Genomic DNA, 25,205 nt, shown 5'->3' with positions numbered 1-25,205 from the left:
CGCGCGCACACGCACACGCACACACACACGGCACAGGACGAAAGTTCCCAGGCCTGTGCGTTGGCGGAATCTTGCCTTTTCTTAGTTGGCGTTTTCTTTTGTCGATTTTTAATTTATTTGTTACCCCCTTTCAGGCCGATCGACTGCTTCGTCATGGCGGATTACCTGATCAGCGGTCAGACCGGTTATGTACCGGAGGACGGGCTGACGGGACAGCAGCTGTTCACCGCGGGAGACGGCTTCACCTACAAGTAAGAGACGCGCACGTTCCTTCTTGAGCTCACTGGTCCCACGTTTAGGTGGAGCTACCCGGTCCGGTTGTGTCGGGACTATATTTAGAGCTGCTGCTCGCTGGTTCTCCACACAGCAGAGTACACAGGGTCGTTAACGCCGTAAGAACCACCGGATCTGTCTTTGATCACATCATGACGTCAGTGCTTTTCTGTGTGGTATCAAACAAAGTGACTGGAAAAGGAGTCAGAATCAGAAGGTGTTTGTTGCCATTCTCAGTGAGGGTTCACAGACTAGGATATTTTCTCTGAAGTCGTGCTACATGTAACAGTAATGAGAAAATACAAAAAACATAAAGTACAGAACACATCACAAAACAGCAGCGGGAGTGGATACACAGACGTGTATTAGCAGTAGTAATACTAGTGTAATCACGCAGTGCAAAGAGAACAGAGCAAGTTACCAGTAGTAACGTGTTCATGAGTCCGATTCAGAACGAAAGTGTTCGTGAGTCTTCCAGCCGAGGGGGAGAAGCTGTTCTTGTGGCGGGAGGTTCTGCTCCGGATGGACCGTAGCCTCCGGGTACTGAAGCGTGTCGACATTTAATGGCTGAGACCTCGCCGTGTTCCATCCAGAACGCTGCCCTGCCTTACCTGCCTTAGAGCAGATGACATGGACCGGCATTGAAAGCGTTCTCTGCAGGAATATTTAGCAGCATCAGTCCCGGCAGTGATTTCCTCGCTCAGGAAGTCTCCGTTTTTCCTTCTTCCAAGCTTCCCGTCGCGCTCTGTTAACAGCCACGTGAACTTTTTTCCGGTTCGCGTATGCTCATGCCCGTTTCTCTGTCGACTGGGCCCCGTCGATCAAACGGTTTGTAATGGCGTAACAGGGATCAATCAGTTATCAGAGCGCCATTTGTGGAATGCGATGCTGTGAATGGAAACCTTTTGAGTGTCCGTGCTTGATTGGCTGATGCTGATTCACACCTGTTGGGGATTGATCCGGCCGTTTCACCGCCCTGGACCTAATTGTTCTTTCTTTCAGTGACTTCCTGATCCTGCCGGGCTACATCGACTTCACATCAGAACAAGTGGTGAGAGCCGGCGGACGAATATTAGCAAAGGAATGAAGTCCAAGTGAAACTACTGTAGTTGTAGTTTTAAACGTGGGCAGATCAGATCTTAAAGTTGTCTCCGGTGTTTTCATTTTAAAGTAAGGCTTTGTCTCTCCAGCTGGACGGTGCTTTTTGAAATGTCTTCCTGTTGTCTTTTGTCCAGGACCTGACCTCAGCGCTCACCAAGCAGATCACTATGAAGACCCCCTTCGTCTCCTCTCCCATGGACACCGTCTCAGAGGCCAACATGGCCATCGCTATGGCAGTAAGGACGATGTAGAACACGGTTGTTGTCGATTGTTAGCGGACTATGCTGCTCACTCGCTCACACACACACTGATCTCTCGCCCCAGCTGATGGGAGGCATCGGCTTTATCCACCACAACTGCACGCCGGAGTTCCAGGCCAACGAAGTCCGCAAAGTCAAGGTAGGGATTGTGATGATCTGCACGGATCTCCATCCCTTCTTCTTTTTTCTACTTTTTTAAGATTTATATTCACCCTCTCCGTTATCCAAGTCTTTCATCACCTTTCTGTTTCCCTTGTCTTTCTCATCTTTTTGTTTTCTCCTTCCTGTTGGTTTGGAAGATGAAGCACTGAAACAGCCGGAACACGATATTTATATTTATTAACATTGAAAATTGAACCTTTTCTCATCTTAAAAGATCAAATTCTTCCAGCCCAATTCATCCGCTTCCTTCTCCCGCACACGCACACTTAAACCTGCTTTCACTTTCGCGTCCTCCCGTTTGCTCCCCTGCTACCCTTTATATATCCTTGTCGCTCCTTCCCTTTCCTCCAATATAGTTTATTTTTCTCACCCCTTGACCCCCCCCCCCCCTCCAGCGCTATGAGCAAGGCTTTATCACAGACCCGGTCGTGATGAGTCCCAACGAGCGGGTGCGTGACGTATTCCAGGCCAAGGCACGCCACGGATTTTGTGGCATCCCCATCACAGACAACGGCAAAATGGGCGGGAAGCTGGTGGGAATCATCTCGTCCAGAGACATTGACTTCCTGAAGCCGGAGGACCATGACCTGCCGCTGAGTGAGGTGGGTCGATGTTAAACCGGTAGCCAGAGGTAACTAAAACCCGGTTTTAGTATGACGAAAGCCACCAACACGAGCGATTAAGTCAAGTCGTGCTCTACATCCTACGGACCGGAATCCGTTGCGTTGTCTTTAGATACTCGCTTCACGTCGATCCCGTTTGCATCTTCCCAGGTGATGACAAAGCGAGAGGATCTCGTAGTCGCTCCTGCTGGAGTGACACTAAAAGAGGCCAATGAAATCCTCCAGAGGAGTAAGAAAGGTGAGGACGTTAATTTCCCCTGAATTTCACGACTCTCACCGGATCAACCCCCACCCCCTTTTGTCCACCTACGTTGTACATACTAAGTGTCTTTGTAATTTATTGTAATTTATGTAATCTATTGCCATTCGTTGTCATTTTGCATCAGTGGTGTAATTTATTTTAGATTTATTGTTAGTTTGCATCGGTGGTGTAAAATCATTTTATTTTTCTAATGTTACTTTGCATCAATTGAGTTATTGAATATTGGTTTTATTTTTATTTGTATTGTTACATTTGTACTGTTAATTTTGGATGATTTATGTACTAAGGACTTTCAACGGAAACAAGACCGCAAAGGCTTTTTTGAAATGCTCCTCTTAGACAGGATGTTTGACTTTATTCGTACTGTAATACATACTACTGCTTAACTGTACTTGTACTCTAACATTCTATTTAATAAATATATTCATCATTCATTCACGCGCTCGGTCGGACATGACTCGTCCTGTCTTGTCCTGTATCTGTAAGCTTTTAACCCTTTTCTTTCTGCAGGTAAACTGCCCATAGTGAACGAAGAGGGCTTCCTGGTGTCCATCATCGCCCGCACGGACCTGAAGAAGAACAGAGACTTTCCTCTGGCTTCCAAAGACTCGCGCAAACAGCTGCTGTGCGGAGCCGCCATAGGAACCCACAATGATGACAAGTACCGGCTGGACCTGCTGGTGCAGAGCGGCGTGGATGCGGTTGTGCTGGTAAGAACGCGTGAGGACCATGTGAATGGATGAACTCACCGTTGCAAGTATTTTCAGGTTATTTGGTGGCGATCGGGTTCTGAAGTTGACGACGGAGCTCTTTCAGAGTTTTGTGACGTTTAACTCGGGTGGCGCTGAGGCGGTCGGCGACGGCCTGGCTCAAATCAAACGTTAAAGTTAAAGTTGGGCCTGTCTTAAAACACACACCTATCGTGTTGTCAGAATGCAAAAAGGTACAAGGATCCCAAGTTTCCTTTATTTGAGGGTGTTTTATGGCGCAAAAGTAAAATGGAATAAATGGTGTTTGAGCTAATTTTCTGATTTCACAATCTGGTCGACAACCTGATCCGTTGGCCTGTGGGTCAAAGTTCAACAGTGCTGGTCTCGGTCCCAAAATCAATGAAGCATGGGCTGCACTCTGCTGACTCTCTGTTTCTGCTCTGTGTCCGTGAAAGAGCTTTTAGTGGACGATGACTTCTTCCAGCCGAACGCAATGATCGCCATGCTTTCGTCGGCGGAGCCGAAAACGTGCGCATTCAGACTGACAATCGCTAAATAATGTCGTGCTTCTTCTATACTTCCAGGATTCTTCTCAGGGAAACTCAATCTTCCAGATCAACATGATCCGATATGTCAAAGAAAAGTATCCGAACCTGCAGGTGATCGGCGGCAACGGTAAACTCCGCTTGTCCTCGCTGTCGCATCTAACGCGTGCATTAATGACCGTTTACCCTTTGTCCACCTGCTTCGGTGAAAGTTGTACGCAGAGAACTGAGACGTTGATTTCAGCGTCTCTGTTTCCGTCTCTGCTGCAGTGGTGACGGCAGCTCAGGCCAAGAACCTGATCGACGCCGGAGTGGACGGGCTCAGGGTCGGGATGGGCAGCGGCTCCATCTGCATCACGCAGGAAGGTGAGGGAAGGGGGGCGACGTTCCGTTCAAGGATTCAGACACCGCTTCTCTTCTGATCTGGCGACCGTGGCTCGCTCTGTGCCTCAGGCATGTTGACTCTGTGGTGACTCGTGGCTGATCGTTACATGTTGACGCTCCAGGGTTCAGGGTTCCATCAGACGCTGCAGGAAGCTACAATTGAGCGCCTGACCTGACATTGTGGCCACGTGCTGCTGGTTCGATTCCTCTTTTTTGGGGGGGGGAGTTTTGAGATGCATCTGCCCGTTAAACGAGCTCCGCCTTGACTTCAGAGCTGCGCTTGATCTCCAGATGTGATTCTTCCTCCACCACTGGCGCTAACGTGTTTGAGTCACACACATTTTTTTCGGTAAAGATCCTTTCCCTTTTTTCTTTTCACACTGATCTGCAGATTTCCTAAACAACCCTTCACCTTATGGCTGCTAATGACTCCTCAGGAGTACTAATACACAGACATTTCCTAAATACTTCATCTATTTGAAAGTGAGATAAATACGTGTTCATGGTTTAAACATGTCCTCCGTCTCTGCGCCGCTGTGATGGGAACAGTGGGAATAATGAAAGGTGCGGTGACGCATCCGGCCCAGCGCTCTGCTTTCACTGGATGTTATCTGTCTCTCCTTCTTGTCTCTGACTCTTCATCTCTTCATCTTGTTTAATGATTCTGTGTTCTGGTTACGTTCTTCTGCCTACAGTCTTCTCTCTCTCATCAGAATCAGAATACTTTTATTGGTCCCAGAGGGACATTTTCTATATATTCTGACTTCCTCCTCACCCCATCTTTCTCTTTTTCATTTAAACCCTTCCCCCTGCTGTGTGTGTGTGCGTGTGTGTGTGTCCAGCCCCCCTCACTATACCGCCAGCATTAAAGCTCCACAGCCCCAAAACCCCAACCACTGTTACAGGATACTGCAGTAAGTTTCCCCGCTCCCTCTGGCCTCCAGGAGGCCCCGCCTTCAGGGTGCTTGCCCCTCCTCCTTACTTGACATCCTGCTGCACTGATTGGTTAACAGCCTGGCATCGGTAGACGTAGCAGAGGAGGTTTGTTTGAAAAGCTTTTGGGGCTTTGGGGTTTCGCTCGTCACTGTGTTCTCACTAATCTGCCGGTACTCCTGAGCAAGTGTCGGAACACGCGCGCACACACACACTCGCACACACACACACACACACACACACACACACACACACACAAGGCATTGGAACGAGTAGAGAATGGCTCAGTAGTAGCGGGCGGTCACTCTTTAGCAGGGGGCGGTGACCCCGGTGACCTCAGCAGGACCCGGCAGGTCGTGTCGCGTTTGCTTGTATTCACTGTTTCATGATGTTGTTTGCACGTCTCACTTTTCCACGGTCAGCGTGCAGCTGCAGGCTTGGAGGCTGACTTTGCGTTTCACCTTTTAAGTGACGTGGTTTTTGATGTCTATCCTAAAACAACAAACACAATGGTGTGCTTGAAAACGGCGTTCTGACAGCAGCGTGAAATACGGAGGGTTGGGGGGGGGTGCGTCGACTTACGACGAACTGCTCTGTTTATTTGTTTGTTTACGATGCGTTGATACGAGTTGAGCGAGCGAATCGAGTGTATGACAGTTTCTGCGGTTTCACCCGCGAAGTCTACCGAGAGGAAATTGTCTCTTTCTACTCCTCATTTACAGAATCATGACGCAGCATAATATACTCGCGGTAATTTAACACGGGGCGACTTACGACCGAGTCGGTTTACGACAAAACCCTCGGAACCAATTGTGATCGTAAGTCGGCGACCTGCCCCGCCCCGTCCAACCGCCTCGTCTTCAGACGCCCGGTTCAGTGACGAGACCCCGTCGGGCCTTCATGGTGGTTCTACAGGACGGTTGAAGGTCTCTTCTTCCTCCCTGCAGTGCTGGCGTGCGGCCGGCCCCAGGCCACCGCCGTCTACAAGGTGTCGGAGTACGCCCGCCGCTTCGGGGTTCCAGTCATCGCTGATGGAGGCATCCAGAATGTTGGACACATTGCCAAAGCTCTGGCTCTGGGAGCGTCCACGGGTATGGCAGGAATATCGATGCGTCAAATACAGGAAATAAAAGCGTGCGAGTTACCGACACTGTCTTCCACTGCCCCGCCTCCTGCCTCTGCCTGTCCAGTGATGATGGGCTCTCTGCTGGCTGCCACCACCGAAGCTCCCGGGGAGTATTTCTTCTCTGACGGCATCCGGCTAAAGAAATACCGGGGCATGGGCTCCCTAGACGCCATGGATAAAAACCTGGGCTCCCAGACCAGATACTTCAGGTAAAGGAACCCGGAGAACGACCGTCAGAACGTACTCTCTCACCTGGAACCTCAACAGGATGAGAAGGCGGAGCTGTTCCCCTTCCCGGACGACGACTGGCGTTCACTGGCCTCCTCTCTCTCTCTCTCCCTCTCTCTCTCTCCTCACAGCGAAAGCGACCAGATCAAGGTTGCTCAGGGTGTTTCTGGAGCGGTGCAGGACAAAGGCTCCATCCACAAGTTCATTCCCTACCTGCTGGCTGGCATTCAGCACTCCTGTCAGGATATCGGAGGCAAGAGTCTCACGCAGATCAGGTAGGAACCCGACAACGATGCGCTTCAGGATTCAGTCGGGCCACACGGAACCAGTGTGGTAGAAACATGGAAGTCACACACACACACACACACCTGCAGGGTTTTCACGCCACCTTTTAGTTCCAATTCAACCTTTTTTAGAACCTCAATTGAGGTACTGCCAAAAGGTATCAGGTACTTTAACGTAATGGACTTGAGGCAGTACTACACAGTTGAAATATAACCCTCAAAACTCTATTAAATGTCCTGTCCAGGCTGTGTGTGTGCGTGTGTGTGTGCTCCTCTCAACGTGATTGCTCCATGTTGTTCTTTCTTGGTTAATATAAAGCAGGGAAATAAACCGAATCCTTTTCGTTCCAAGCATTAAAGCACATCTTTAATATCATTCTGGGTGTTCAGCCTGTTGCTTTGAACCTCGCTCCCAACATCATTGCTTTTGTTCCTGCAGAGCCATGATGTACTCTGGAGATCTGAAATTTGAAAGGAGAACGGTGTCCGCTCAAACGGAGGGCGGCGTCCACGGCATGCACAGGTACACACATTCCGATGCATGAACTTCGCCTTCCCGTTGGGTGGCGGCCATTGGATGTTTTTTAATGGTGTTTTCTTTTCCACGCTGACTGGCTTCTTTTTCCTCCCACAGTTATGAGAAGCGTCTTTTTTAAGAAGAATCGCACCGATCAACCGGCAGATGGAGAATCCTACCGACAGGAACATTATGCAAACACCCTTTTTATTTTAAACATTAAACACATGCACAAGTTCTCGTACAGACTAAAAGATAAGTGCACATACACACATGCAGTCCGCTTCCAAGGATCCATCAGTCTTCCTGCCAGTGTCATCTATGCATTGCCTGTTTGTGTGTGGAGGAAAACGAGCTCTGATCAATCAGAGCTCTTGTGATTGAATCCTCCGATGCCTTCACGGATTCAAAAAGAGCCGTCCATTTTAATACAATAAATGTAGTCCAATAATAAAAAGTGTTTTTCCACAAGCTGCTGCTTTCTGCTCTGTTTAGTTTTAGACAACGTCTGGTTCCTAGTAAACAGATGCGTCAGTGGTTTACATTTTTACATGACTCCATTTATTTCTACAACAGCGGATATTGGATCTTTCTTTGCAGCAGCTCTGGATGGGAAAGAAAAAGAGCTTCTGATCATTCAGAACTTAAACTCCTAAAAAAAAGAACGTAAATGCTAATACCAACACTAATGTTATCATCAGTCGATGGATAAATCTGGGTCTTTGATAGGGAAACGCCCGGCATAAACGCAAGACCCTGTCTATAAGCAACATGAACAGCGGCTTAGAGCCCCCTGACTATGAGGGGGCCCCCGACCTGGCAACCCTGTTTCTCATTATGCAAGGAGTGATGTAAAAACTGCACCGCCTTACGGTAATCGTGGCAGTTATCCTGTTTGGGTGATTATTGTTATTGTTTTAAACAATGATGCGTGACACAAACAGCGGTCTGCGTCCATCACTCATCGTCATGTCTCAGAGGATTTATCTCTCCGGTGCCGAAAAACGGAAGAAGAAAAGCAACAACAGATGCAAGGTAAATATTTAATGTTGCTTTGTTGCTGTGACGAGGCTGATGGACGGTTATTCGTGCGCATGCACTGAGACCGAGTTGGTTTTTCTGTTTTCTGTTAACCGGACAGCTCTAGTGTAAATCCTTATTGAAGAAAAGCTTCAATAAGAGCTGCATCAACTGACTTCACTGGGTTGTGCAGTGCACTGTCATCCAATGCAACTTTACTTTGTGCGCCCCAGTGCAATTTCAATTGTAACCGGATGGTTATTTATGTTGCACGTGTTTTCTTTGTTTGTGTTTGTTTTGTTGGGTGATTGGAGCAGGTGTGGTCAGCACCTGGGGGGCGTTGACCGCTGATGGGGCGGGTTTCTACACTCTTCCTCTGTCTCTCTCTCTTTCCGGCTGGGCTGGAGTGTAGGAAAAAGAATCGATCTTAAAGATCAAGCAGAGCAGAGGCCCAACCCACGAGCTTTGATCGAACAGACCAAGTCATTCTGCTGAAAAACGACATGAAATAAAAATTGACTTTGTCAAAACGTTTTTTTTATGTTATAGAATCTTGGAAAATAAATAAAGTCATTATTTTGAAAGGTATGACATTGTTAAAATAATCATGACTCCTGCCCTCAAAACATTGCACCTCTTTGGCCTCATTCAAAGCAGCCCTGAAAATTAACCTGTCAGGCAGGCAGAAACGGAGATAGTTATCACGACTCTCTCAAGGTCAACCCCCCTTTTCCCCGCAGAAGTTACATTGTGTCTTTTTAATTTATTGTTATTTGGCATCAATTGAGTAATTTATTTTTATTTTTATTGGTATAGTTACATGTCGGTGAATTATGTATAAAGGATTTTCCATTTAGTGTAATTTGCATAATATATTTATACAAGAGAGGTCCACACGTTAAGAATAATGTGGGGGCCGTAACATAAAGAATAATAAAAATATATTTCATAATAATATTGCCTTATTTTACAATTTAATGGCCATATTATATATTTGTCTGTCACTTATCAAAATTGTGTTTTTATTTATTTAATTTTAAATCTTTTGGGCTTCCATAGATAAGTGGGCAAACATTTTCTCCAGAAAATTCTATTCTGCATTATTGAGGCATTTTTTTTATGTCATCCAGGAAATCTGTCACAAAGATATTCTTCCTCATAGCTTCCATTCACTGAGAAGATATATTTAAAAAAAAAGGCTTCCTGTCCATGTTAAGCAGAATGCCACCAAACCACATCCCAAACATCCATTTTGCAATTCAAGATTGCAAGATTGTGTCTTTTTTTTTTTAAGCATGCTCCCAATACTGTATCATAAAAAACACGTGCTGCCATTTTTTCTGCACCACCGTTCCTGTGTATTTGTGTATAGTTGAGTCGCTTAGCCTGATTTCCATGTCCGAGGTAAATAAATCAATAGACAATTACATTTTATATATATATATTTTAATCTCTCTTATTTATGTACACCTGCTTAAAAGCTCTGCACAGTACGAGAGGGGGTGATATATATTAATCACAGCATCGGACAGGAGACGCGACTCCAATACGTAGCTGAGATAATCCAGATTCAATCGTTTGATACGTATGAGAGGTTATATCTGGATTAAAAACAGATCTGAATCTGATATAGTTTTGTTGATCAACCCTAGCGAATGATGATGAAAACATTAGCAGATTTTCAGGGTGAGTGGGTTCTATGACATCACTTATTTTGACATAGCAAGGTCATCATGATGACATCATTCTGCGTCCACAAGCGTGGACGACCTGCTGATGTATTTGATCGCACCATGAGTACTTTTGCTTTGACATAGTCAGGGAGACGATTTTCTGATTGTCAGGATTTACTGACAGTTGTTGGTGGAGGGAAAGATATCGTTAAGATGGTATGTAAATTATGTACGGTTTACTCTAGATTAAAAATAATTATGGACAGAAACATCCCGACAACTATATCTCCTGTTATATTTATGCCAGAGGAATAAAGCTTGAAGCTCAAGACAGAAAGTGGAGCAATTTACTCATGTAGTGAAGTTTTCCATGGCTGGACCCTCATGTTACCTGCGGAAGTGTGTTCCGACGGAACGTGCTGCAGCATGCAGTGTTTAATGCAAAACGGGCCCATTAGCAACCAGAGGTTCTGGTTTCTCTTCATCTGATGAAGGGCAGCAAATCCTCAGATTTAACTTCCATCTTGATGATATGATATGATTATATCCATGTCATTAATTATTATTCAACAATAATTTCATTAAATCAAATATATACCTTTGAAGCCAAACAACAAATTACACACAGGCTTAATTCCAGAATAACTAACAAAATCCAAAGTACAAATATTACTTTATAGGCCATTAAGAGGAAAATATGTTAAATATTTGCCAAATAACTGCAAAGTGCGCTTTCCTTTAATCCTGAATCAAAGCTAAATTCATAATATTAATGCAGATTTTATTCTTCAGATTTGTAAATAGTTTGACTTTCGATTTTATTACGTTTTGTCTTTGACGTGATCGTTTGATCCACAGCGCCTCAGATTCTCTGTTACACCAGTAATTTCTTCTTGATGAAACCGTTCAAAGGGGGGCTCCTTCAAAATAAAATAAAAACACTTTATGATTTGTTAACAGTTTGTTTCCCACAGAAAATAAATGTATTTGTAGCAGAACTAAAAATCTGCAATGAGGAAATGAATCTAGTATTCAGCACCTCACCCTCCTTCTGGCCGCTGCAGGCCTCCAGGGAGGATCGGGTACTGGGCTAAATCCACCGGACTTTCCAGACTGGAATACTGATGGGACTTTTCCTCACGCTCCGTTGGTCACACCTGTCTCATGGCACAGGTGTGATGAACATGAGAGAAAGGTCCGTTACAGGCCTCGATCAGCACCTCCAAGTCGACTTAACATCCAGATTGTCCGTACCTCGTTAATGTAATCGTTTTACTTCAACTTTAAGCCTCAACCAACCACGGAAATATCAAATGTAAAAGCAGTTAAAGAGAGAGAGAGCGCAGACCTCTGCCAAGCAGCTCATTCCCATCCTAATTAGATTTACACCGTCCACATGGTGATCTGGATCATCTTCAAAAGGTTGTTCTTGGTATCTTTATACACCAACCATGAAAAGTAAAAGTATTTTTAACAGATTTTTGAATTTGTAAATGGGGTTTTTAATGTTAACATTTTATATTTGTTCCTGACCCCATTCTGGATCAGATCTGGAAGAAATTCAGTGGTGAGATAGAGGCCCCAACCCTAAATGTGTGTGTCAAATTCTGTACACATCAGTCAATAATCAACCGAGAAATTGAGGAACACATTTTGAAGGTCCATTGACTGCAATGTTAATGAACATTTCAAAGTGATCCAGAATCCAGAATCTCTTCTTGATCATCAGCGAAATGTAATCATCTGTTTCTGGTAACATCCCCAAACTTTCTCGAATATTTCATCCAGATCCATCAGTAACTTTCTGAGATATGTTGCTAACGGACGGGCACCAACGCCGGTGAAAACATAACGCACCCACACACGCACGTTCTTGTTATTTCTTACCTGTTTTATATTTTTTGGAATTGTTGGAGGGACCCAGAGAACTTTCATTCCCAGTGACGGCTTCATTCTAAATATCATGTTTCAGCTAAATAAAGGACTTTCACCAAAAAAAAATCTATTTCCAAACTGAGACAGTGAAGACGGGTACCAAGTAAATTTAGAGCCCTAAATACTCGAGACACACCGATTTGTTAAAAAGATTAAGTGTAATAAAGTCGGGAAACTTTGACATATTGAGGACGCAACAACATGCATTCTTGAGGCATCGCCTCTGCTGTCGCTCGCCGCATCCATCGTGACATAAAGTTACAAACCTCTGTCTGTTTCCAGAAGAGGCGTCCGAGCCGGTCGGGACGATTCAGTGATGTTCCGTTAAAGAGCACACAGCCTGCAGCACGTGATGCATAAAATAACTAATAATAGTCCCACAACCACTGAAACACACATTTGTCAGCCAGTGTCTGAACACTCAGACATCAGAGTGAATTGGTCGAGATGTCTGTAGCAGAACAAAGGAAATCCAACCCACCTGTCGTGGGTCAGACATGATGATCCTGCACGTCTGCATCTTTTACTAAATAAAACAATAATACTGTACAAGTGTCTGATTATGAAAACCTTAAAACAATCCTTTAAACTGCTGTCAAAAGATTGATTCTGATCCAAAAAATAAAATAAAAACCAAGCAGGCAGCTTGAGTCTTTCTGGCAGGGAGAGGAGGGACTGGAGGAAAGGAGGCGTTATTCTGCACTGGAGAAGTGAAAGTGAAATTAATTCATTCACTATTTAAAGAGGAAGTTTGGATTCTGGATCTGTAGGCAAGCGGGGGACATGAGACCGGGGGACTCATGCTGCTCAGGGATGTCGGTGAGAACTTTTAATATTTCTCTCCAAACTTTCTAATAACTGAACACACTCCGGTCGTTTTAGATCTGTTTCCGTTCCACTGACTGCCTGACCTCAGCCGACCTTTGCTTTCCTCCTTGTGTGGCTCCTTCTTTTTGAACTGCCGTTCTTTCCATACAGTCATCGTGAATGAGCTCCATCATTCATCATCAGGCAGCCTTCTGTGTAGATTAAAAGCACCTTCTGTTATTCGATCCACGTAGTTTCTCTATTTGTGACTGCTGCCTTTCTTTCGGGGGATTAGTTCCTATATTTTCCAGCTGCTCTGAAGCATTTGAAGAGAATTGAAGGCAGCTTTAAAAAATAAAATCAGCACAATGTTAGTTCGTCAGTGAAGATAAATATAAAGCGTCTCTTTTATTTGTTCATTCCGCCTTGTCAGGCCGTTTCTGTTTTTTTTCTTTCAGTCGATACACAAGTTTTTCTAGACTCCGAACGTGATTGGACGGCGCCACCTTGAGACCGTCTGAATTGACTTGACGCACATTTTTTTTTAAATGCTAATTTTTACCTTCCGATATAATGTAATACGTGACTTAAGTTTGCTGCATCTCATTCTCATCCATAGTATCGCTGCAGAATATGCTGTTAAACAGCGCTAAAATATATTCAAGTTGAATCTAACCTGTATTTGATTGGTTGATTAGATTATGCCTGTGACCTGCAAACAAAAAGAATGCACATACCTGCCTCCGTTCAAGGTGCACTTCCTACAGGAATTAGACTTTTTATTTGTGACTAATTTGCTTCTATTCCTGCTGTAAAGTCTCAAATATCAAATAGAAAGTAAAACAAAATGCACCGGACTATAAAATGAATCACACTTTTGTATTTTAAAATGTGCTTAGATTCAAAACAAACCCGAATGACACATTGTCCTTCGTCTTATCTCTGGCAAGGAAAAGATCTCTCGGACTAAACGTCTCGTTGCCGTCTGCCTAGGATGGACTTTGAGTTGAGCGGGTGGACGAGTTTTAATGGTGACGATAAATTTTCAGAAAAGGTAATGCAAATGAATCCTAAACTTCTGAAAACCAAAATACATTAAGTAACTCAAAGCCTCATCCTTAGCCAATTTGTTTTGCAGACATCTTACATATAACTGAAGGGCGGATTGTCCGTGTAATTTAAATAAAGGTTTAGCTTTCAGAGCCAGTGTCTCATTTCTCTGTATATCATTAACGTTAAAGAGGACATCAACACGTCTTCTCTCCTAGCCGTCAACCAAACATGGTTTCCTTTTCAACTGTTATCGCTTGTTTATTTCTTATAAAAGCTTAAAGTTTTGATCAGTTCCACTGGTGTGAAGGGAACACACCTCCTCCCTTTGTTTAATAACTGCTTCTCAACCTGACCCGACCCGAGTCCCAATCCCGACGCTTGTTTGGGCGGGTGGGATTGTAACGGAACCCATAATGCAGCTGTGAACCTGAGCTTCAGCTGGTTACGGGGTCCGTTTCCATCCCATGACGCAGAGGACATCCCGACAGGCAGCGGTTCCTCGAGCGTACGGTCGTATAAATCACTTTCAGATTCAGATCACGTTTAGAAATGATGTAATCTGAAAAAGAACAATATCTTTCAAACCGTAAAACGCGTTTAACAGTATAAAAGGAATCGCTGACTGGACCACACGGGCTGCCGGGCCTCGGCCCGCCCGCCGGCGTCAACGCTTTAAGGTAGGACGACACGTTTGTTTTCTCAGAACAGCAGGGAAAGTGAAAAATGGCTGCAGCTCGACACACGAGGTTTTTTTTCCTCAATGACACGTTTTCTCCCGGATTGCTGGCGACATGTAAACGCAACCGGGAATATCGTGTCAGCCAGGAAAGACTCCGAGAACGGCGACTCGAGCGCTGGCTGTTGGGTTTTCAGCAACGCGTGTCTGAATAAATCTCTGAACGATAAACCTTTACGGTCACCGTGTGCTTTTCACCATGCCTCCGTGAGTCAGACTCGATGTTCTCGTTGGTAAATTTAGTGATTTCAAATGTGTTTTTACATTGGGACAGTGTTAAACAGTATTTTCTAAAAAAGAAAAAAGAAGAAGAAATCCTCTTTTTGGATACGCTCAACACAGTAGCCTAAACAAAGGAAGCGCTGCAGCCGAGCTGTCCGTTTCAAATTAACTTTATCCTTTGGCTCACACGTTAAAAAAAACACATTTAAGACAGTGAACAACAACATTATAAAATGCATTAAAGTACTTCTTTTTAGAAAAGGAAGGACGGCGTCTCATTTTGACATCCTAGTGTAGATCAAGTGTTTTTTTTTCCACACAAAGAGTTAACTGAGATGAACCCAGCGGCTCCTCTTCATCACGGAGAATCAAGAGGGAAGGCAGCAGGAATGCCGGTTTCAGGCACGAATCGGCTGGCGAGAGACCGACCGGAGAGTCGTCTACGTCTGGGTGACCCTGATGATGTCACTCGCACAGGAAGCGTCAATCAGGAACCCGACGATGAAGCGGGCGAAGGCAAACCGGAGAGCATCCTGTCCACGACTTCGAGGTGCCTCTCGTGATTTCTCTGGCTGATGCGCTCGTGCATGGCGACCAGCTGATTCATGAGGCTGTTCTGCATCTCCCTCTCGTGCTCCATCAGCCTCTGCAGGCGCGCGTCCTCCTGCGCCTGCACGGAAGCGTCCATCTCTTTGAGCTGGGACACCGTCGCCGACACCAACGCGGACACCTGCTCCATCACCGTCGATTTCCGTCTCTTCTTCTCTGGGGCAGCGAACGCTGGGGAACACGGAGCACACGGCGCGTCAAGGGTCAGCGATGATGCTACCGGGATCTACTGCTAAAGGGGGAGGAGACGAGTGGACAGCGGAGGAGGTGATCACCCATCCATGGGGGGGGGGGTTGTAAAAAATAGACCTGCTGTTTACAGTTTAATAAACACGTTTGATTAAAGCGCATCGTCCTCCTCCTCTGTTCAGACACCGATCCGCCTCGCATGGCGTACTGGTTTTGATGGGATGTAAAGGTTCCGGCGGGCCGTACTGCTCGTCCTCGTCGTCCACGTGCACGTGCACGTCCACGTCCACGGGACCCAGGTGCGCGTTGATCTCCTTGTCGTCCACTACTTCGTCCCAGAGGCTGACGACGACCTCCTGATGCTTCTCGCTGACGGCAGGCGGAGGAGGAGGCGGGGGTGTCGGTGCCGGTTCCGGACTCCGTGTCCGTTTCATCGGCACCATGGGGGGTGAGTTACCGAAAGCCACGTGACACTGCTCATAAAACGGCCAGTCGATGCAGGCGGCCCCGAAGCGGACCTTCTGCTGGTGATACTTGGCGTACTGCTTCCTCAGCGCCTTCAGCTTGCCGATCACCTGCATGTGAGTCCTGAACACCCCCCGCTCCGCCAGCAGGCTGCTCAGCCGGTCGTACACCGCGGAGTCCTTCACCGTGCCCGTGATCTGGTGGCGGATCGACTCCGAGCAGCGGACGCTCAGAAGCTCTTTGATTTCGTTCTCCTGCCAGTTGTGCATCTTCTGCTGCTGCTGGGACCGTCTAAAGTCTAAACCGAATACAAACAGCTAGCTTCTATCAATAGTATGCGCCTCGCGTTCGTTACGTCATATCTCCGCACCGGAAATAACATAACCTTAGGTCTCGCGATATTTGGTGGGTTAGTCTGAGACGGGAACAGAATTTATTAATAGAATTTAGTATTAATTATTGACCATGAAAACCCACCCCTATCTTGAAATATTATAACAACAACAATAATATTATAATAATGATAATTATTCATTCATTAATTTTCTTGTAGACGAGACAATCGTAATATAGTAAAAATAATTGTTATATTTATATATCAATAAGAATAATACAAGTTTTCATTTCCATTCCTGCCTTTCCACCGTAAAGAATTATTAAACATCGTAAACACACGTCAGCGTTTGCCGAACGTTGTAGTTTATCTTCCATACACTGGATGGCGCTGTTTGAATTGATGTGTCGGACCAGGTCCGACACATAAATTCAACTCGGAAGAAACACGACCGCACTTTATTCGTTCCGCCAACATAACCCTTTACGAACCGTTTCGTGTCAGTATCTGGCATCGACCGGTGAATAATCAATCAATAATCAATTCAGGAGTGTTGGTAAACCGTTTACCCAAACGCCACACGGCGTTTTACCCGGAGACATGAGCAGGGTGTGTTTGTATCGATAGTCTGACACCGAGCACGCCTCTCTCGTGTTGTGCTTGGTGATGGAGAATATCGAGGAGCCTTCGCCCCTTCGGATCACCGCTACGGTTCGGGCGCTGAGCTCCGCACTGCGGGGACAGCGCGAGAATGCCCCAGATTCCAGACAGCAGGACGGCAGCAGGATATTCCCGGAACCGGAGAAGCTCTGGTTTAAGGAGAGTAGCACTAAAAATCTGCGTAGCAGGGATTTCTTGTCGCCGACCACGATGCTGAACACGCTGTTTGCGGACGGACAGGTTGGTGTGTCTGTCTGTGACGGCTTTAACTGCCATTTCGTGGCGTTTTATATATTGAATGGAGAAATAGTTCTTGTTTAAACACCCGCCTGAGAACCACGAATCATCGCCGGTCACCCACACTTAACACGTAGAACACACACACCTGTATTTAAAACTTCTTGTGGCAGCAGAATCTGTATTTTATTCTGTACACTGTCGTTTCTGCGCACCTCCAAAAGGTGTATCCTGAGAGACAAATGTTGTTATTCTTGTTTGTTTGTGCGCAGTAATACTGTATTTAAAATGACGGAAGTGTTTACACGGTCATTCGGCCAATCGGAATCGAGGACTCGCTTGCAGCGTAAACAACGTTGCAGCTCCGTCTCTATTTCAGCTGTTTCTATTTTCCTCCGACTGTCATATATATATATACAGTAGTCCCTCATTTTCCGCGGGGGTTACGTTCTAAAAATAACCCGCAATAAGTGAAATCCGCAATGTAGTCATCTTTATTTATTTTTAATTATTATACATGTACATAAATGTTTTAAGGCTGTAAAACCCCTCATACTGTTTCATTACAGTATTATAGAATGAAACCAAAGATCAAAACCTGTTTTCAGAACTAAACATTTGTTTGAGAAATAAAAATACATAGTACGTACAGTAAACGTTTTCCTATTAATAATGTTAAGGAAAGAGCCGCTTGTAGTGCAGAAGAACAAATACTGTATTCTACTCATGCTTACAGTGCGCATAGTGGAACAGCAGCGCGGCTACATATCAACAGGAAGATAAAAGCCAACAGGAGAATAAGAGCGCTATAAAACAAACGCTTAACAAATAAATATGATAGCTTTTAGAAATAACTAATTTAATTTTAATGATCGACCTACGGGGTTGAACACATGAGAAATGATTAATAGCGACTCACGCGTATTTCAGAGTTTCTCCGGCCGTGCCTCTTCGTCAATGCGCGTTCAAGTGCAAAAAAGAAAATCTGAAAAATTGCATTAAAAAACTCCGCGAAGCAGCGAGGTCGCGGAAGATGAACCGCATTATATCGAGGGACTACTGTATATTATTTAGCACAAATCTGTGTTTATGATCTGAAAGTTTTTTACTGTTTCTTTTTAATTTTTAATTGGGAGTGCTCAATGGCATTAGAAGTAGAATGCTATTCTGTCTGATCCCAGGTCCCCCCAGCAGTGATGTCCGGGCTCCGGTCCCTCCGTGGCAGTGGGGTCCTGCCTGTGGCCGGTGGCGAGGTCACGTGTGAGGGGCTGAGGGTGAGGGTGGACCGCGCTGCGGCCTTCCGGGCTGTTCTGGCAGGTGGAAGCGCGGCGTACCTGAAGCCTTCGGGTCAGAAGCAAGGCTTTGCAGTGCTCAACTGCCCGGCGTTGCACTCCAGACCCCGCACGCCCACGCGTGACACGCTGACCCTGGGCCAGCTGAGGACTGTTCTGTTGGCTGACCATATGGGGGCGCTGTTGAGAAGGCAAGGGTGAGTCAGTGAATACTTTTAGAATATGATTGAATGGATTGCTCTGTGGGGCTGATGCAGATGCAGCGTGTTTATAATCAAAGCACATTTAAATCTACATCTACTTAACGTTACTCTCAACCTTAACACGCTTCTTGTGATTTTCCTTTATCTTTTTTTGTTTTTGAATAATGTGGTGCTAAAAGCCAACAAATTTCAGTCGTGTAATTAATTTATAAATTATGCTTGTTGCATTTGTAAAATCCTGTTTTTTTTAAAATATTTTAAATTGAATAGCTACCTCATCTGAGTCGTTGTTAAGCCCTTGTGCAGTGGACCGCTATGAAAAGCCTTCTCTGTGACACTTTTTTAGGTTATTTACCCTGAACAAGACGAGGGCGTTGCAACATCACTCCAGTGTGCGATTGTAAAATCAAACCAGCACACAAAGCACGGCCCGCAACAGCAGCAACAGCGTTTAGTGTGACATGCTAGTTAAGCACCGAGTAATGCTTTGTAAACAATGAATACAGATAAGCGACTTTGAGTGTCTAGAAAAGCGCTATATAAATAAAATGTATTATTATTATTATTATTATTATTATTTACCTTTACTGATACAAGGCTGATCTCGTCCTCTGCTCGGAATGAAAGCACAAAGTGAAGAAAAGATTTCACGTTGGGCTCTGTGAGACTTGAACTGGCATTTTTCAATATTCTCCTAAGTATGAAGGGTAATACATAAATAAACAAATTACTGACAGATAATTAATCTAAAAATGTTTATGAATAGCAATAGCTGTGACTCCCACTAATCTCCTGGCCTGTCTCAGATTTGCAGTGTCCTATTGCCCTTTGCTTCCCGAAGACGGTGACATCGTAACCCTTCTCCAAGATCTTGGTATTAATTGGCCAACTGCACCAGCCGAATGGACCAATGAGGAACGAGAGGAGAAGATTAAGGAGGCCCTGATGACCTCCTCATACAGAGAGAGGGAAACGCAGGGAGGCACGGGGGTCAGCGGAGCAGGACAAAGGAAGGTGGAGGAGACAGATAATGAGGAGACACTCAGGGTCAACTTGAAAAGAGTATTCCAGGAGGAAGGTCTGCTGGGATACGACCCGAGTCTCGGTACCTGCACAGGTGAGACTGCAAAGGGGGCAGGGATAGATTCAGATGCATATTTTGAGTTTGGGCAGCATGTTGGCGCTGCAGGTTGTCTCACAGTGAGAAGGTCCTCGGTTCAATTCCACCTGGGACCTTTCTGTGTGGTTTGTATGTTCTCCAAGTGAGCCGAGGATGAGAGCATTATGCGCTGTAGGTTGGTCCCTGACCGGACGCTGCTGGTGTCTCTGTTTCAGTGCGCGGAGACGGCGTGTCCCAGCTGGCCCAGCTGGACCTCGCTACAGCTGCCTGCGCAGTGAGACACACACACACACACACACACACACACACAGATGTGTGGTATACAAACATGCTGACATACAAACGTTTCATTGTTCTCATTTCAAAGTGCCAGAAAAACAATGTATTTATTTTGGGCAATAGGTAGCCATGGCAACAGTGTTACATGTGACGTCCTGTCAGGACGAGTTCCGCCAGCAGCAGATAGCGGTGCTGTGGAGAGCCAGCGGAACCAAACACACACAGGTAGCAGCACACACGCACGCACACACACGCACACACACGCACACGCACGCACACACACACACACACACACACACACGCACCGTGTCGCTGTTCTCACCTTTCGGGCTGCCTGTGTCTTCAGAGACATCTGGTGTGTGGACCTGTGAAGACTCCTGGTCCTCACCTCTCCGCTGCTCAGTACCTGCAGTAAGACGCTTCCCTTCCTCTCACCATTAGCGCTCTGTCTCAAGCCCCACCCCCCACCCCCCTCTTTCTCCCCACACGTCTTCCCCCCTCTTCTCACCATCTCCACCCAGTTCTTTCCCTCACTAGGATCTTGTCAACACTGTCAAATTGCAGTTCTAATTAAACTACTTGTGAAGAACAGCGGTGGGCGTGGACGCCATTTTACTTCACATTGCATGTTTTGAGAGCAGCTGTCTGTTCAACTAAGGCTTCCGTTGCTTTCTGTCCGTCTCCTCCGCTCCAGTCTGAGAAGAGGTCAGATGAAGGAGGCCTCAGAGATGAAGTACGGAGACCAAGTAGAAGGTGTGTGCACTTATATCGATGCTCATTGCAGTTCACGCTCCTTATTTTGAAAACTGACTGATACTAAATTTATCATCATACATACATTTATTGTTATTTTGCATCATTTGAGTAATTCATTTTTATTTTTTATTGGTATTGTTACATGTTGGTGAATTACGTACGAAGGACTTTCAACGGACACAAGACCGCAAAGGCTTTTTTGAAATGTTCCTCTTAGACCGGGTGTTTGACTGTACTTGTACTGTAATACATACTACTGTTTGACTGTACTTGTACTGCTCTAACATTCTATCTAATAAATATATTCATCATCATCAGCTGCGTGTGAACTGAATCATCTGGATGAAACGTCTTTTATCTTCTTGTAGGTCAGACGTGGGATGACATCATCAGGGCCATGACCTCTGCGACTGTTAGGTTCGAGCTGCTGTCAACGGGCCACACAAGTCCAGTAAGTGTGGCTGCAAAAGAATCGCCTGTTTAAATAACACTTTTTTTTTTATGCCTCTCGGTTTCCTGAATTTGCTTAATTTGACATTTTGAAGCCTATTTCCACTAAGTCTATTTTCTCAGTTTGCTCATTCAATGTTTTCAGAAATGGATGACTCTGTGCTCCTTGAAGTATAAATGAAATCAGAATGATGGATGGGTGTCTATTCAGGTGACACTGGACGTCCTGAGGGAAGCCGGCGTGCCCACCAAAGCGCCGAGAGGAGGAGCGTTTGTGATGTACAACTGTGCCCGGCTGCACACTCTGTTCGACAGCTATGAGAGAGGAGCGGAGCAGGGTGAGGGTTGTTTTATTACTCCAATGACAAAAAAAAGCAATTACTCAGACCACCGCGATCTGCCAGCACTCCCCCCATCTCTGAATGGAAGATGCCGACAAACCTAAAAGACAGAAAATCCATCGTTCCACCCAAAAGTAGGGGCTGCAAATATTGGAGAGAGTCTTTAAAATCCTGCTGCGGGATGTTCCTGTGATCCGTCGACGTACCGTCTCAGATCGGTTACACGTTGACTTCCTTGTGTTCATGTAAACATGTCCCGTTGAGCTCTTTTTAGAGCTCGTAAATATACTTGAATGAGATGGTCTTGTTCAGAAATCACAGTTAATGTCTACAATATCAGCCGGATGGAAGCTTGTTAAATATGTTTGAGGGCCTGCTTTGAGCCCTAGACTGAGGATTAAGGGATAAACCCTGTCTGACTAGAGTATTGATTTGTAATAATAATAGGTTCTGTGATGCACACGGTCACGTTCTGTTTACCTGCAGGCCTCTATCCTGAGATCCCGGAAGGCTCCCAGCTCGACTTCTCTGCCCTGAAAGAAGAGGTACTTCTTCACTATCTCGCGTCGCTCCTTTCATTTCTTGCCTTTGCTGTCATCTTCTTGACTTTCACCGCATTTCCGTGTCCACCCTGTCCCTCTGTCTTTGTTTTTAACCGACAGGGCGAGTGGCTTCTCCTGTTCAACTACCTCATTCCGTTCTCTGAGCTCCTGGACCAATCAGGACAAGTATTGGACTGTGAGGAGAGAGCGGCCAGAGTCAGTATCAAGACCGAACAGGTCAGTGGGGCGGCCTGGCCACTCAATAGTGTGTGTGTAGTACAATATGTACAATATGTTGTGTGTAGATGTGTATAAATCTGCCGACTGACTGCCGATTCGTGTTTGTGTCCTCAGATCTGTAAGTTTCTGGTGTCTCTCAGTAAAGACTTCAGCTCGTACTACAACAGAGTCCACGTTCTCGGGGTGAGGAAGTCATTGCTATGGATGCTCGTATATGAAGCGTGTCATGTACGTTTCTACATGTATGAACTTATTCAGCTGTCTCCTCTCTTGCCTCTTTCAGGAGCCGCTGCCTCATCTCTTCAACCAGATGTTTTGTCGTCTGTACTTGTTAAGAGCTTTGAGGGAGCTCTACCACAACGCTCTGGACATCCTCAACCTCCCTCCCATCAGGCAGCTATAGCGCCACTTAGCGCCTCCACCTTGTGATCTCTACCTCCCCACCCGTCTCGCACTAAAACGCACGTTATCCCCCCCCGTGTGGTCGAATCACGTAGACGTTTGGAAGTTAAAACCTGCCCAGCCTAGATCACCGTTCCCTTGTAATGGCTGCCCACTGTAATAAATCTTATGTATATTGTTAAATACAATTTTACATTTTGAGAAATATGGTTGTTATTTTCAGCGTTGAAGTCTGTTAGCTTAACATTGAGTGTGAGAAGCAGGAGGAAATGTGCCAGCGAGCAAATCGGCCTACCGTCCCCTCAGAGGTTCCCTCATCAACACATTACACATTGATTTGATGAGAAATAGTCCGCCTCCTTAAAAAACACAGCATTATCATAACGGACGGTAAACATGAAGAATCGATGTGGTTGCTGCTGAACTTTGGAGGCGCTCCTGAGAAGATTGTTACATTTGGACTGAACCGGGTCGAGCTTTTCCCGCCTGCTTCCCGTCTTAAAGCTAAGCTAAGCTAATCAGCTGTTACATATATGCACCTGAGACCCCCCAAGCCCACCAGCAGCAGTGGTACCCTAATAACATTAAACTTTTTAAATTAGGTCATTTGACCCCCCCCCACCTCCCCATGTCAGATTGCCAATGGTCTCAGTGCTCTTGAACACATTGGTGTCTTTGTCTCAGCCTGAAGACAATTGTCTTCACTCTCGAAGGCACATTTCATGCATGTTACCATCTGTGTAGTCATCAATGCCACGCAAATGGTTTATTGTGAAAGAGATCACCTGTATAGAATATCTATTCTACATAAGAGTCTTATTTGCTGTGATTAGTCACAATTATGCTGCTTGAAAAATTGCAAACTTTCAGTAGCGAGCAGCCATCAGATGTAACGACTCGAGTGTTACTGAACAAAAAAATGCAGTCGCAGCAGTTCGGGAATTGTGACGCAACTTTAGAAAATGCATGACATGCTGTGAAAATAATAATGTATGAATTTTGTTTTTGCCAGATATGTAATTTATAAATTTAAGCATGTGACTATAACGACCTAAAATGTGTCTTTTACTATCTCTGAAATATGAAATGTGCTGTCAATCCAGTAAAACGCCTGAAAACGTGCCATAGCTGGTTTTATCCTGCTGCTTATGTTCTGTATGTTGATGGTGTATATCTCGTATTCCTAAAAAACCGTGTCAAATATCCTGCAAAGTCACTTCTCACGGCACGACGTACAAATGTTGCTTGTCCCGGAATGGTTCTAAGGATTTTGTTTTGTTTTATTATCACTTTATTTTGTGTAGAAAATGGAATAGAATGTCTGAGATGTTGATTTATTACTGCTGTATTTATCAGAGTATTAAAGCAGGACAGATGCAGAATGTGGGACTTCTCATTTTCACTCATTGTAAAAAAGATGTGCTTCACGGTATCAGTTAAATAAAGGGCATTCACCGACCTGAGCGAACAGAATGCTGTCAAACACTCGATGCGCCGCTTTACGCACGCCGTTTCACGCACGCCGTTTCTGTGTTTCCCTTGTCTGCAGAATGAAAACAATCATGCCGACTGTAGCCGTGTGTTTATCTCTGGCTTCAAGAAGTACTATATTCTGTTACTCTTATTCTAGATAAATCCCCTCAAAGCTCACCACGGTTCACTGTCTTTAGGCTGCATATCCAATAATAACTACAAATAATCTAAAGCATGCCTCCTCTGTAATGCTTTACAATTGTTATTCTCATTTCCTAAAACAAAACTGCCAATATGAGGAAATAAAAATGTGATATTATTTTCAATAAAGTATTACCTGAAGAAATGTCCGGTTATTAACTTTACTGTAGGGCTGTGTCTTCTCCCTCGGAGTCACGAGGGTCGACTTGGTTCAGGACCATGGGCAGAGCCTGCTGAGCGCAGGAGATATTCGGCATCTTCGCTTCTCAGTTGATTGAGTCATTGCACAGTTATGTGCCTTGAGCGAGCTGCTATTTGAAATTTTCACCAGTTTTTTGGTGGAAAAAATGGAACAGTATTTTAAAAATTCAGCTTGTTAAACCTACAATAGTGTGAAATATGTAGAAATAACAAGAAAACATAACTCATTATAAAAGGAGACCAAAAAAACAGTCTGCCCATTGCACTTCAACCAGAGGGTCACCGGTTCAAGTCCTAGCCCAGATAAAAATACGGAGTGTGGACTGGTGGCTGGAGAGGAAACAGTCTACCTCCAGG

The 25,205-nt window shown here is 45.2% G+C and overlaps 2 protein-coding genes across 3 annotated transcripts; both read left to right on the top strand.

The window, feature by feature from the left end:
- On the top strand, nucleotides 1–7,879 carry impdh2 (IMP (inosine 5'-monophosphate) dehydrogenase 2). 2 transcript variants are annotated; one of them, XM_068743490.1, is made up of 16 exons: nucleotides 1–55; nucleotides 135–251; nucleotides 1,276–1,324; nucleotides 1,509–1,610; nucleotides 1,699–1,773; nucleotides 2,192–2,398; nucleotides 2,570–2,657; nucleotides 3,192–3,391; nucleotides 3,976–4,066; nucleotides 4,207–4,302; nucleotides 5,163–5,234; nucleotides 6,201–6,344; nucleotides 6,444–6,588; nucleotides 6,739–6,882; nucleotides 7,331–7,414; nucleotides 7,526–7,879. In XM_068743490.1, exons 2-16 carry the CDS (start codon nucleotides 154–156, stop codon nucleotides 7,545–7,547), a joined length of 1,617 nt encoding a protein of 538 aa, XP_068599591.1. In that variant the 5' UTR covers nucleotides 1–55; nucleotides 135–153; the 3' UTR covers nucleotides 7,548–7,879. The 2 variants fall into 2 exon arrangements, with proteins under 2 accessions (XP_068599591.1, XP_068599597.1); XM_068743496.1 differs by lacking the exon at nucleotides 5,163–5,234.
- Nucleotides 7,880–17,117: 9,238 nt separating this feature from the next.
- Nucleotides 17,118–22,974, top strand: dalrd3 (DALR anticodon binding domain containing 3). The gene is made up of 13 exons (XM_068751000.1): nucleotides 17,118–17,351; nucleotides 18,530–18,837; nucleotides 19,650–19,960; nucleotides 20,179–20,237; nucleotides 20,366–20,467; nucleotides 20,589–20,653; nucleotides 20,937–20,995; nucleotides 21,367–21,449; nucleotides 21,660–21,786; nucleotides 22,276–22,334; nucleotides 22,452–22,568; nucleotides 22,686–22,754; nucleotides 22,855–22,974. The coding sequence occupies exons 1-13, from the start codon at nucleotides 17,118–17,120 to the stop codon at nucleotides 22,972–22,974; spliced, it is 1,713 nt and encodes a 570-aa protein (XP_068607101.1).
- Nucleotides 22,975–25,205: the final 2,231 nt, after the last annotated feature.

The sequence above is a fragment of the Brachionichthys hirsutus genome, chromosome 2 (genome assembly GCF_040956055.1).
Source record: "Brachionichthys hirsutus isolate HB-005 chromosome 2, CSIRO-AGI_Bhir_v1, whole genome shotgun sequence".
Classification (NCBI taxonomy): Eukaryota; Metazoa; Chordata; class Actinopteri; order Lophiiformes; family Brachionichthyidae; genus Brachionichthys; species Brachionichthys hirsutus.
The sequence above is the reverse complement of the archived record's forward strand: the minus strand, read 5'-3'. Positions and strand labels throughout refer to the sequence as shown.